We start from the raw sequence: 13,157 nt of genomic DNA, 5'->3' as shown, positions 1-13,157 counted from the left end.
AACAAGTGAAAAAAACCTGCAAAATAAAAGTATGCTATAATAGAGTAACTTAAGTTGATAGCCACTGAATTAGTGTTAGACTTTGGAATCAGATAGTTCAGAAAAAAACTACTTAAAGCCATGTTGAACACGAAATACAAAGAACTACATGACTTACAAAACAAAAAATGAACCCAGACTATCAACTGGCATGCTGCATCAAGCCGGAAATTTACGGACTTATACAACGAAACATAAACCAAATCAACACTAGGAATGACAGAGACAAAAAGATCTGCCACAACAAAAAACTAGAAAAACTAAGATGCGAACAACAGAACAAAAACCACGACAAACCGTTGACTAACCTCATAATTAACAGATCTGACTGACTATTAAACACATATGAGATACATCAACTTATCAAAGGACTCAACTTCGCAATGGCACCTAGGTACATTCCAACTTTAGAAATCAAAACATGTTTGGAAGATCAAGTTAGGAGACTTACGATACTTTCCACAGAAAATAAAAACAATAAAACAACCGAAAACAACCAACAGAAGGAAGACAACTTAGACAATTTTATTGGCATCCAACAACCAAACTTCCCAGGAAAAATTTATATTTTCCAGAAACGCCTAAAAACAACATATTAAACGATTTTTTCAAAGAATTTTCTCACAAAACCATCAACATAATTTCACAAAACAGAAAGATAAAAAACAATCTTACAGAAAGAGACATTAATTCCATTAAAAACCAAAACCAAGACAAAAACATAATTTTAAAAGTAGATAAAGGAAACACTATAATAATAATAAACACGAATGAATACATCCAAAAAATGAAGAACATCCTATCAGACAGAAACAAATTTAAACCAATACACACAAATCTAACAAAGACACACGAAACGCAACTCAACAAAATACTACTAAAAATGAAAAATTCCAACACAATTTCACAAACACTTTATTCCAACCTACGTAAAACCGACTCACGCACACCACAAATATACGGCATCCACAAACCTCATAAACCAGATTGTCCATTACGACCAATAATGTCTACATATGAATCGTTTAATTACAATCTTGGTAAATACATAGCATAGGCATTCTCCAAATATGCAACATCAGCCAGCTCATTCATCAAAGACTTTTAATTTCAAGTCTAATTTAAATCAACTTAATCATAAAGCCTTAATGGCCAGTTTCGATGTTATATCCTTCTTTACAGAAGTTCCAACCGCTGAAGCCTGCAAGATAGACTTGGAACTCTATAGATGGGTTACGGTCTGGGATATAGACATTCCCAGCAACCAATTAGCAACCCTCGTAGAATTCACCACGATGAAGACAAACTTCGTGTTCAACAACCACAACTGTATACAAACAAATGGCCTAAGCATGGGCAACCCGGTATCACCAGTTTTAGCCAATATTTTTATGACACAAGTTGAAACACAAGCAATTAACACAGCATTACATCCACCACTATACTGGTACAGATATGTAGATGACACGGTTGCAGGATTCACACCTACAGAACACATACTTAATTTTTTCAATCACATTAACTCTATACATCCCAACATTAACTTCACATGTGAACAGGAAGAAAGCAATCAAATATCATTTCTGAACCTCAAAATTACAAGAACCAACACACAATTCAAAACAGAAATCCACCGAAAAATCACCCATACTGGACTATACATTCCTTGGGACTCAGCACATGAAACAAAACAAAAACTCAACATACTAAGAAACCAAATAAACACAGCCATAAAACTATGCTCACCAGATAAAATTAACGATGAATTAGACAAAATAAAACAATACTTCATCAACATCAATAAGTTTCCTCCACAAACCGTAGAAAACATTATACGCCCACACCTAGACAGAAAGCAAAATCAACCAACTAAAGTAAATATATCTCACGAATCAAAAAATCACGAAACCATATACTGCTGTATACCATATATTCCTGACATCAGCAAACAAATAACCAACATTTGACAAAAACTAGTAACAAAATATGACATTCCAGTTAATACCATATTTATTCAAAAACCAGACACAAAACTGAGGTCTATACTATATAAAAACTACACTGACAAACACAACACCAACATTACTTATAAAATACAATGTGATAACTGCCACGACTTCTATATTGGAGAAACAAGTAGAAAAATGGGAACCAGATTCAAAGAACATAAAAAGTCACCTTCACACGTTTTCGAACACTGCAAGTCAGGTAAACGCAACATAACCATAGAAAACACTCAAATACTGAATAAAGATACAAACATAAACAAACGCAAAATTAAAGAAGCCTTACTTATACAACAACTCAAGCCCAAAATAAACCAATACAAAGAAACACCTTTATATCTATATTAAAAATAATACAGGGTGGCCCGTAAGTCCCTACCCATCCACATTGTGTCTAAACAACGTTATAATACTAATAATGAGTTGAAGGCAGCTGTTACCGCGGCATTTGGAACAATAACCCCTGCTATGTTGAAGAAAATGTCTCACAGAACATGGCGTTGCATAATATTATGCAGCGAAAATGAGGGACTGTACACAGATACACTGGATACATAAGATATATGGATGGGTAGGGACTTACGGGCCACCATGTATAATAAATAGTGATAATAAAATAAATGATATAAAATTATGTATTCAAACATCTAAGCAGGCCCTCTACACTCCGACACTCAGCTACACAACCCCTTTCAAACATGTGGTCAGCTTCCGGTCAGTTAATTCTTCCTTTCTTTGTGAACCTGACGATGATCAAAGAAGGTCAAAACGTTGTTCGCTCCTCTACGTAAAAAAATTTTTTTCAACCAAAACGAGCCGTTTTTAGATATATATTTTTCAGGTATATATATTTTAGTGATGTGCACTGTTTTGTTAGCATCTCTTTGATGCCCCAGTGAAATGCTTTTTTCTCTCTTACTCTCGATAGCAGACGAACATGAGGTGTAAAATGCGGAAAATTATTAATAAATACATAGTGTTTTCTCCTGCCATTATAAATCATTTGTATGGAATGTAGCCACGTGCATTTCCCCTTTTATTTAGCAACTTAAATCAAGTATCGCAAAAACTTGCAAAAGTAAGTTTAATATTCTCTCGAAATGACTCGCACGAGTTTTGTCGGAATTTCAAAGAACTTTTATAAAGTTTCGTCATAATCTTTTTAAATACATGTGTAAACGTTTACCGTAAAAAATGAATGAGTGTTTGTTTGTTTTTGTTGTGTTCTCTTCGAAATATTCACATTTATTTCCAGAATTTTTCTACTTTTTGTGCTAAATTTTGCTGTATATAAAACGCCCGGCATGGTCAGGTGGGTCAAGGTGTTTGACTCGTAATCTGAGGGTCGCGGTTTCCAATCGGTGTTGCACCAAACATGCTCGCCCTTTTAGCTGTGGGTGCGATATAATGTTACAGTCAATCCCACTATTCGTTGATAAAAGAGTTGGCGGTGGGTGGTGATGACTAACTGCCTTCTCTCTAGTCTTACACTGCTAAATTAGGGACGGCTAGCGCAAATAGCCCTCGTGTAGCTTTGCGCGAAATTCAAAAAACAAACTGTATATAAATTCGCACACTCTTGAAACAATATGTTAAAAAATATTAACCATAGAAAGATAAAATATTCGTGGTGTGTGTGTATGTATGTACGTTTTCTTCACGAACATAGTTAACTTTAACTAGTTAAAAATGTATAGCACAGTGTAACAGTTCGACTTGCGTCAGATTCACAACATCTGTTGCATATTTTTATTAGGACGCATTGTACATGCAAAATGAAGAAAACTCTTGAACCAGGGACATTCTGACTCGGTACTGGTCGCCTGCGAAAATTAGAGTAAACTCGTTATTGCGACTAACAAATGCCACCACTTTTAAAACTATGTTAATTATTAAGGTTGGAGTACCACATAAGTGTTTACATTTGTCTTAGAACAGACTTTTACTAGAACAAAAACGACCAGATATTAAATAAGACAGGTTTTGTTTTTTAATACATTTTTTTGGAATTTTTATTACTTATGCTAATCTCTCCATTCTTAACTTATGGCTAGATTTCAACATACTTGATTATAGACAATTTTAATTAACATTTTTAGTAATGATACTTAAGAAAAGGCCATTTTTATTTCTTTCTTGTAAAAATAAAATACGACACCATAGTAGGAAAAAAAAAAGAGCTAATAACCTTATATTTTAACGAGGTATAAAAGCACAAGAAATACCAGAACTTTAGACATCGCTCATTATACAGGGGAGTAAAAAGTACGAGAATATTTACGATTTATTTATTCCTAAAAGTAATATTTTGTGACCTATGTTCTTGCTCTGAAATCTTAAATTACTTCGCAAGAAAATATTATTTGCTGATGCTGGGAATATTTGTTGTTTTGATATTTATTTAAAAATTAAATGAAAAAACATTATTGTGTGCTGGACCAGTACAAACGTGTATGTTTAAAACTTGTAAGATTAGAAACGATACCCTGAACTTTGACTATTGTCATATTTTTCACTAAGGAGCATGTCTCACGAAACCTTAGGTCTAAATAATTCGATAGATGACGTTATTGTGTTGACCAGTGGAGTGAAAAACGTTGCATGGGTTATTCTGCATATGAAAAGAAATGCACAAATTAAACACTGACGTGAAAACAAGTTTTATGCACAATTAATAAAACAGCTGAAGTAGTAAACAGAGTAAATGTTTAAGGTAAAATAAAACAAAGTTGGAAAGCAGAGTGAAATCTGTTGTCTCAGCCAACCACTCGCCTGAACTGTGACATGACCTACAACGATCACCAAGACCCTAAGGTCAGTATGACAGTTCCCAAACTTTAATTTTTCAGAGCTGACAAACTCCATTATATACAATCCCAAATCTACACAAATATTCGAGTTTTCAAAAATATATTTCAACCAGCCCCTTTCAGTTCTGTTTGCTGCAGGTGATTTTTCTCCGCAAGTCTCACAGCCCCAACATCGCCTGCCGCGATTCCAATTGGGGTCGCGATCCGAGGTTGGGGTATCACTCTTCTAGATTGAAAACAACTGGCGAAGCAAGTTGTGACATTTTACTGTGAATTAAAACCAAGTTAAATACATACAATTTGGTAGTTCGTTTAATCTAAAATGATCGGAAGATATAGTTTATAACATAAGCATGCCACAGCAATTACAAACTTGTATAGTCACATATTCTCCTTACCATAGAGAACACTTCCATCAAATTTTCTTTGTACATTAGTTTTTCTTCACTAATATGAAAAAGAATAAAAGTTAGATCTAATTTTGTATTAATTACTTAAGAATGAAAAAAAATCAGCAACGTTCATATTGTATCAACATTTTATTAGTGAGCATGATGGGTTTAAATGAAGCAGTGATAATAGAGTCGAGAACAACCATTCTGAAAACAGAATTAGGGCAATAACTTTTGTTTTTGTATATAAAAGGTGGTATGCACGAAGCGATGCCTGATCAAATATTATATTAGCTTAAGAAATCAAAAGCAGATTTACATTATATGTCAAACGTTCTGTAAACATGTCGGTTTATTATGAAATATTTAAAAATTTAACTTTACATCGAAGCATCATATTTTGTTTTACAAAATTATTTACGATCTCACACTTAAGAAAATTTTGAAAATTAAATTTTATTAATGGCAGTGGTCAGAAAGGATATATTTAATAATCTACTGCCATTGGAACACAAATACAATGCTCTATTAATCAGTGGATTACTTTCATTTCTGGGGTTTTCAAGAAAAGATTGGGGTGGGGAAGTTTATTTATTTATGAGGCGTGATATAGTCGAACGATTTAAGGCGCTCAATACACAATCTGCCGGTAGGAATCCCTGTTCCATCAAACCTTTTAACTTGGAAGGGGGCGCTTTAATGTGGTGACTAATCCAACTATTCGTTGGTAATAAAAGGTAGCCCAAGAGTTTGCGGCGGGTGGTGGTGACTGATCGCTTTCTCTTTCACTGCTACGTTAGGAACGGCAGCGCAGATAGCACGCGCGAGCTTCCAAAGAAACTTAGTGTTTAACGTGTTGTACTGTGAATTCTGGCGCCCGTTATGAGCGTTTCGATATCACAAAAACGCGCACCGCACTTTGGGATTGTGGGCCTGTTGTTCGATTAGAGTAATCCAAGAGTTGGCGGTGGGTGTTTCTTGGTAAGCTGCCTTCTTTCTGTCAGTTCATAATTAGAAGTGATTAACACAAATTACTCTTGTGTAGTGTTTCAGGAATACCAGAAAAACAACAACACTTCTGGCTCATATAGAATTTTGGGCCCGGCATGGCCAGGTGATTAAAGTGCTCGACTCGTAATCCGAGGGTCGCAGGTTCGAATCCTCGTCACACTAAACATACTCGCCCTTTCAGCTGTGAGGCGTTATAATGTACGATCAATCCCACTATTCGTTGGTAAAAAGAGTAGCCCAAGAGTTGGCGGTGGCTGGTGATGTCTAACTGCCTTCCCTCTTGTCTTACACTGCTAAATTAGGGACGGCTAGCGCACATAACCCTTCAGTAGCTTTTGAATTTTGAATTTTATTTTATCTAATTCAGTATACAAGTGTCAGTATAATATTGCAGACTCGGTTTTATTCTTAATTTTGTGTATGACATTTTGCAGTAATTGTATTTGTTTTAGGCTTAATCTTGTTTTTTTTAAAAGGCAATCTTTCGTTAATAAGCAAATTAGACAAAGTATATGAAATTGAATTTGTACAGAGTATATACCCACCACAAATGTTTAACATGTTATCTTATGAAAGAAAAAAAAAATCTTAAAATAACCGTATAATGTTTGTCGTATCAACATCAATAGGAATTATGACAATAAACCTTTTACTAACCTTGAATTCAATTTCAGTAATGTTACCAAAGTCGGCAAGAATATGCCGCAGATGTTTGTTCTACGTGTATATTTAACGACAAATACCAGTTGAAGATGAAATACGATTTTCTCTCTATAATCCATCTTTGTGTAAACATCTAAGTCCGTAGGGGATCTTATGATTGACTGGATGGTAAAGTTTAAACAACTGTAAAAGCTAAGTATTAAAGTTAAATAACACACTGAAAACATCGAATCCCGACAAAGTTTTAGGCTCCTAAATGTGTTTGTGTAATATTTTTTTTAATTCGTATTTACATTTTGAGGTAAACTTAGACAATAAGTTTGAGCATTAATTGGCTTACATATTCGAACCTTTACCTTTACTATATCGTTCGTTAACATGACTCGTATGAGTCCAAAGTTTTAGTTCATCGAGTAGAATGTTTGTAGCCTGAGTTTTAGTCATTCTAAAACAACAGCAGGGAAAAGTTGTTCTTTTTTAAGGATATTCGTGAACAAATTCTTTCTCCAGTGTAACTGAATCATTTCTGGTCGAAACCAAATATTCAGCTAGAAATTAAGGGTGTTAGTTTTGAGTAAAATAGGTCAAAGATTTTTTTTTTTTTCTCCATATCTCTCGGTTTTAGGTCTCACCACTATTTAAGTTATGGACAGTTTTAAATTCTAGTGGTTTCAGCCTTCCGATAGAGCCCGGATGTTTAATTCTGCAAATAAACTAAGTACTTTTATAGTAATTACACACATTTTGCTTATATGAGTTTTATCATTGTTTTGCAGTCCCTGCTCCAAATCATAAGACTATGTCTGACTACATGGAGGGACTATTTAACCTGGAGCTGGAAAAAGGTGGACAACCCGTAAGGAGGAAGTCCTCAATACGAACAGAAGCGGTCAACCAGGCCAACAGCTCAGCTGTTTCAGATACTTCAGACAACAGGTAATGCATTCGATCTAATGATATTATGTACTAATTTTCTTTTTCTTTTATAATATATAGATAAAATAGCGCGTAAATTGTTTTTCGGAGTTGAAGTATGTTTAATCAATAGGTTCTTTATTATTTTTGTATTGAAGTATTAATCTAAAGAAACCACAGATATTTTATGCGTACGACGTTGCGTTAGTTAAAACATCTATATCGCATTTAGGTCGCACTTGAATGAAAGATGGTAAAATGTAAACAAATTCTAGGAATGTAAACTTTACGTACATGGTTACTCTTAACGATGTACCATACAAAAACATACATCATCAAATGTTTCATTCGCTAGAAAACGTGCATGTAAATAATTGTGCGCGTGCATGTATGTAAAAATACGGATCTATAATTGTGACTTCAACGACTGGGCGTCATATTTTTCATTATGCTTAGATTCTAAACGCAAAATGCGGCCCGGCACGGCCAAGGTGGCTAAGGTAATCGGTTCGTAATCCGAGGGTCGCGAGTTCGAATCCCCTTCACACCAAACATGCTCGCCCTTTCAGCCATAGGGGTGTTATAATGTAACGATCAATCCCATTATTCGTTGGTAAAAGAGTTGCCCAAGAGTTGACGGTGGCTGGTGATGACTATCTGCTTTCCCTTTAGTCTTACAGTGCTAAATTAGGGACGGCTAGTGCAAATTTTACCCTCGTGTAGCTTTCCGCGAAATTCAAAACATACCAAACTGATGACGTAATATATTTATATATTTTTGATTGGTTAATTAATTACCCCAGATTCCCCATGGTGGACAAGCGCATATAGTTACTTATGTAGCATTACGCTAATTAAAGCAAGCAAACCAAACTACTTTTTATATGTTTTATTTTTTAAAAAAAACGTATCATAGGATTCAGTGTGAAAAAAAAATCCTTACCAAAGTATGTTCATGTGGTTCAGAGAAATATAAATAGTCGGTGCATATGGTATAAGCAAGGTGTTGATTAAAACAAACTGTTTTAATGTTTGTTTACTTGAATAAAATAGTGATGTTTTGTTTATTCAGGGAAGGAAGTGAGCTTCCAGTAAACAGTACCTATTGTACCACGTCTGAATTTAAGCTCCTGATTCGACACAACCAGGACACGAAACATGAAAACTGGGCTACACACAGTGAACTGTGTAACAAAAAGGTACATGGAAATATTACAGCCATTTTACTCTGGAAACTAAATTGAAAATTTAACATACCTGACTCTGACTACGAGGTTCTGTGATTTGCAAACATTTCCACTCAGCCATTTGGAGCTGTAGGTATATTATAAGTTAGACAATCAAATCCCACTATCTGATAGACACGGTTAACTAGTTACCTTCCCACTAATCTCTCAGTTAGTCCTTATACAATTTGAGTGAATATCTGAAACAAGCAATGTTTCTTTACAAAAAAAATCTAATCCAGTTTCCTCTACTGTTCAGGGCCCTCTATTGGCAAAAATCTAAGAACCTACATATTTAGAATCCACATGAGACAACCACTTAAAAGTTTTCCTTGCGTTTTGTAGTATGGTGCTATATTTGAACGATATCAAACACGCGTAAAGTTATTTTATATAAGATTAAACCAAAGTTCACCAAATTGTAACTGCTGATGCCTGCTTTAAATAATTAATTCTTTAGCTATTTATTGCATTAGTTCCTATCTTCATTGTATATAACTCTTGTAAAGTCCTGGCACCCTCTACAACTTATTCCAGAGTGCCTGAATCTGTCTTAAACTATATGGTATTATAATTATATTTTAATTAGTATGTGCATCGTGGTGTTCGAACTGGAATTTACCCTGGCAGCTAGCCACGCCTCTGTCTGTTATAGAAAATTGTTTTAACTAAAGCCTAGACTATTTTATTAACTTTTAAACTTGTATCACCAAAAATAACGCTCAGAAACATAAAAAAAAAAGCCACAATTTTCCTTAGCAAATCCATCTTGGTTTTCTATTATGGTGTCGTAATTCGGTAAATGGTTTCACCAAGCTTCTTCAGCCACTAGAAATTTTCCTGTGACGGAAGTGAGACTAAATGGCCAATAATCTCTATGAAGTTGATTCACCCTGTGTAAAAATAAGAGTGAAATTAGCAATTTTACAATTCTCGTGCACTTTTTCACTGCATATTGAACTACCAAAACTAGAAGAAAGAGGCTTGCATATCTGACTTTGACTTTTAAAAAATCCTCATTTTTATTTATGTAATGATGTACGCTTTTGATAATTTTCAATACTGGTATGCGTGTAAGAGATATACGGATATTCCTTTCCGTCTTTTTTTATAATCAAATAGTAAAAAATAAATTCTTAGTTAAATAAGTGTTAAGTAAAAAAACAACTTAAATTTATAGTTCATTAATGGTATATTCACCTAATTTTTTTTAATTTTTACATTACTTTCAGATTTTATATCTGATATCCAGTTTATATACACAGTATGACAGGAATGAACAATTTTGTGAAATTTTTGAAAAATATGTCTAGTGATTAATATGTTTATGGCAGAAACTGGTTGTAACAATCAATTATCTACTTGTAATATTTTAAATCGATGTTTCCTGATAATAAATTTAAAAAATAATGATTTACTGTCATTATTGATAATCATAATTTGAATTTTTTTTAAATCTAATGATATGAAATTTTCAGGACGAGTTAATAGCTAGTATTGACCGGAAATTGGAAGTTCTTCGATTAGAACATATTGCCCTTCGTGAAGAAATGGCCCAGAACGAGATTATTGGAAAGGAAGTGATGTCACGGGTGGAACAGCTGGCCAAACCCAACGAATTAGAAAAATACAGACTGCACGTGGAAGAACTGGGGAAAATAATCAATTTACTGCTTTCGCTCTCTGGAAGGCTTGCACGATCTCAGAACGCCCTCTTATGTTTACCTAAAGAAGCTGGAGAAGAAGAAAGGGTTAGTTTTGTATTTTCTGTATCGTTGGCTCCTACGATACACCAGTAAACTGGATCTTAAATTGTAAAGTTTTATAACCCCAAAATTTCTTGAATATATATTGTTTACCTTTATAATCACATCATCAATCATTCTGGATGGATTTAAATAACCTGTTTTAAAATTTACGTACATTGGAATTGTACCATTCAGAAGTTACTTCCATTCCCAGTCTATTCGTTCATTTTATGTTTAGCCCTAGACTGGTATCTTGCACTACGTTTTTTGCACCTAAATAATTTTGTAAAGTTTCACAACACACGTTAATTTATAAAAGTAACAAAAGTGAACAAACAATATGTTTCGTAATCAATTATTTGAGCAGTATTTTTTTTTTTAATCCAAGAAATGCATCTCTCTAAATAGACTGGGATCTTTTAAAAACATGAACTGAGAAAATTTTCGTTTTGTTTTCCCATAGCAAATCCTTCAAGCGAAGTGCGACAAACTTAGTAGACAACACGAAGAAGCACGTCGGCTGAAAGAAAGTATTGACAAACGCAGCCGCCAGGTGTCGACGATTCTTCGTCGCTTTTATCCAATGAGGAGTACGCAGACTATGATTACTTCATCAAAATGAAATCCAAGCTGCTAATGGATGCTCGGGAGATAAGTGACAAGATTAAACTTGGAGAAGAACAGCGGGCAGCGTTACATGATAATACGAACTTTCAAATTTGGAGAGAAGTTCAGACAAAGACTCGAGTCTCACCTTAAGGATTCATAACTGAACCATTTATTGTCGTGAAGATTGTGCAGTAGTGGTCATACTACTTGAGTCTGATTCTGCAGGTTACAGGCCTTTCAAATATTAGTGACCACGACGTCATCTGGTTAAATTTACTGACCATTATGGACATTTGTTGAGCACGATTTGTTGTTTTCGTGCATTTTCCGATCGGTCTTTCTCGTAAACGCCTGGGCTATGGGTATTACATATATGAACCGTTAAAATTTACATATTTCGGGTATTAGTTGCCCAAGCTAAAAACGAAAGGTTTTTACACTATAGGTGATATAATTGGGTTAAGGAAAGGTGAAGTGAATTTCAGTAGAATATCTAATTACTCTTATTAATTTATTCGTCTTTTTATCATAAGAAAAAAATATCCTCATCGTGGTCATCGTATTGTTAATATCGATTAATGTATGTTCGTCACTTGTTAAAACCAGTAACATAATCACATTTTACAAGAACGAAAAGAAAGTGAGAGGCCCTGATTTTGAAACATAATTTTGAACTCCCTCATTGTAGTAAAGACTATTGGGAAGGAAATTTAGTTAACGGGCGTTTCGCATAAGAATGATTATAAGCTGCTAAGTTCTGAGGGCCTTTGGTGACCATAAGAACAATCAGTATTTTTTTGTAGAATGGTCGAGCATAACGTGCCAGTGAAGGCATATCACATGGTCAGATAATGTTTTGTATGTAGTCTCGCTTATCTCTGATTCTGTCTTATATGTTTGTTTAGAAAAGTGAACAATGTTCCTCAGTTTCACTGTGTGCTATGTAAATAAAAGCAAAATTAAGCAGCCCTACAAGGGACTTGTAATTTGTGATATATATATATACATATAAATATATATATGCTTGTAGGAATAAATCAATATTGAAAAACGTGACTTTTGTTTTGCTCATCTTTTAAAACCTTCGCTTGGAAATAACTGCATTTTTTTCTTCATTCAATGATGACAATTTTTTTAATAGCTACTTTGCATTCTCTATTAGTTTCTACGCCTTTAATAAATACGTAACGGATATAATCCTTTATATATGTTAATTAGTTTTAGTACGTATTTCACACAGATAAACTGTATTGGCTTTTGAGGAACGACAAACGTGCTCATGCAAGTTATATTAATAACACAGGCGTGTGAAGTTAAACTTCATAAACCCCTCCAGGTGAATTCCTGTACGTGGTGAGGGAATCTCTTAGAAAAGGTTCTGTACTTTCAGTGTACCTCCTCTGGGATCTAAACATCCACCAGTGTGTTTTTCGTGTGTTGTGACCCGTGAAGAGGATCCTGGTGGCTGAGGGATCAAACTTTAACACACCACTATGGCCTTGAATTCCTGTAAACAGGTGGCCTGGGATGGGCCCCAGGGTCAATCGACTGGTTCATTTGGGCTAGGGTCAACCAAGTACCAGTGTTGGACGTTCTTAATAGGTGTTGTGGAGATTGTGTCTGATGCTGGTTTTGAGGTGTAGTGCTCACGAAACCTTGGTGTTGCTACAACGTCGTTGTTTGACATTGCAGCGCGCCCTCTCTTAGGGTTTCATTGTGGGTAGGGACAGTGAGCACT

At 34.7% G+C, this 13,157-nt stretch overlaps 1 protein-coding gene across 2 annotated transcripts in view; it reads left to right on the top strand.

The window, feature by feature from the left end:
• LOC143230868 (uncharacterized) overlaps positions 1 to 12,475 on the top strand; it is a 149,650-nt gene extending 137,175 nt beyond the window's left edge. For both annotated transcript variants that reach the window (XM_076465148.1, XM_076465147.1), the window contains exons 6-9: positions 7,698 to 7,857; positions 8,909 to 9,035; positions 10,541 to 10,813; positions 11,274 to 12,475. In XM_076465148.1, the coding sequence (XP_076321263.1) occupies positions 7,698 to 7,857; positions 8,909 to 9,035; positions 10,541 to 10,813; positions 11,274 to 11,432 (719 nt within the window). In that variant the 3' untranslated portion in view covers positions 11,433 to 12,475. The remainder of the gene's footprint in view (positions 1 to 7,697; positions 7,858 to 8,908; positions 9,036 to 10,540; positions 10,814 to 11,273) is intronic.
• Positions 12,476 to 13,157: the final 682 nt, after the last annotated feature.

This window comes from Tachypleus tridentatus, chromosome 10, assembly GCF_004210375.1.
Source record: "Tachypleus tridentatus isolate NWPU-2018 chromosome 10, ASM421037v1, whole genome shotgun sequence".
NCBI classification, from domain to species: domain Eukaryota; kingdom Metazoa; phylum Arthropoda; class Merostomata; order Xiphosura; family Limulidae; genus Tachypleus; species Tachypleus tridentatus.
This window is presented reverse-complemented; position numbering and strand designations above follow the sequence as displayed.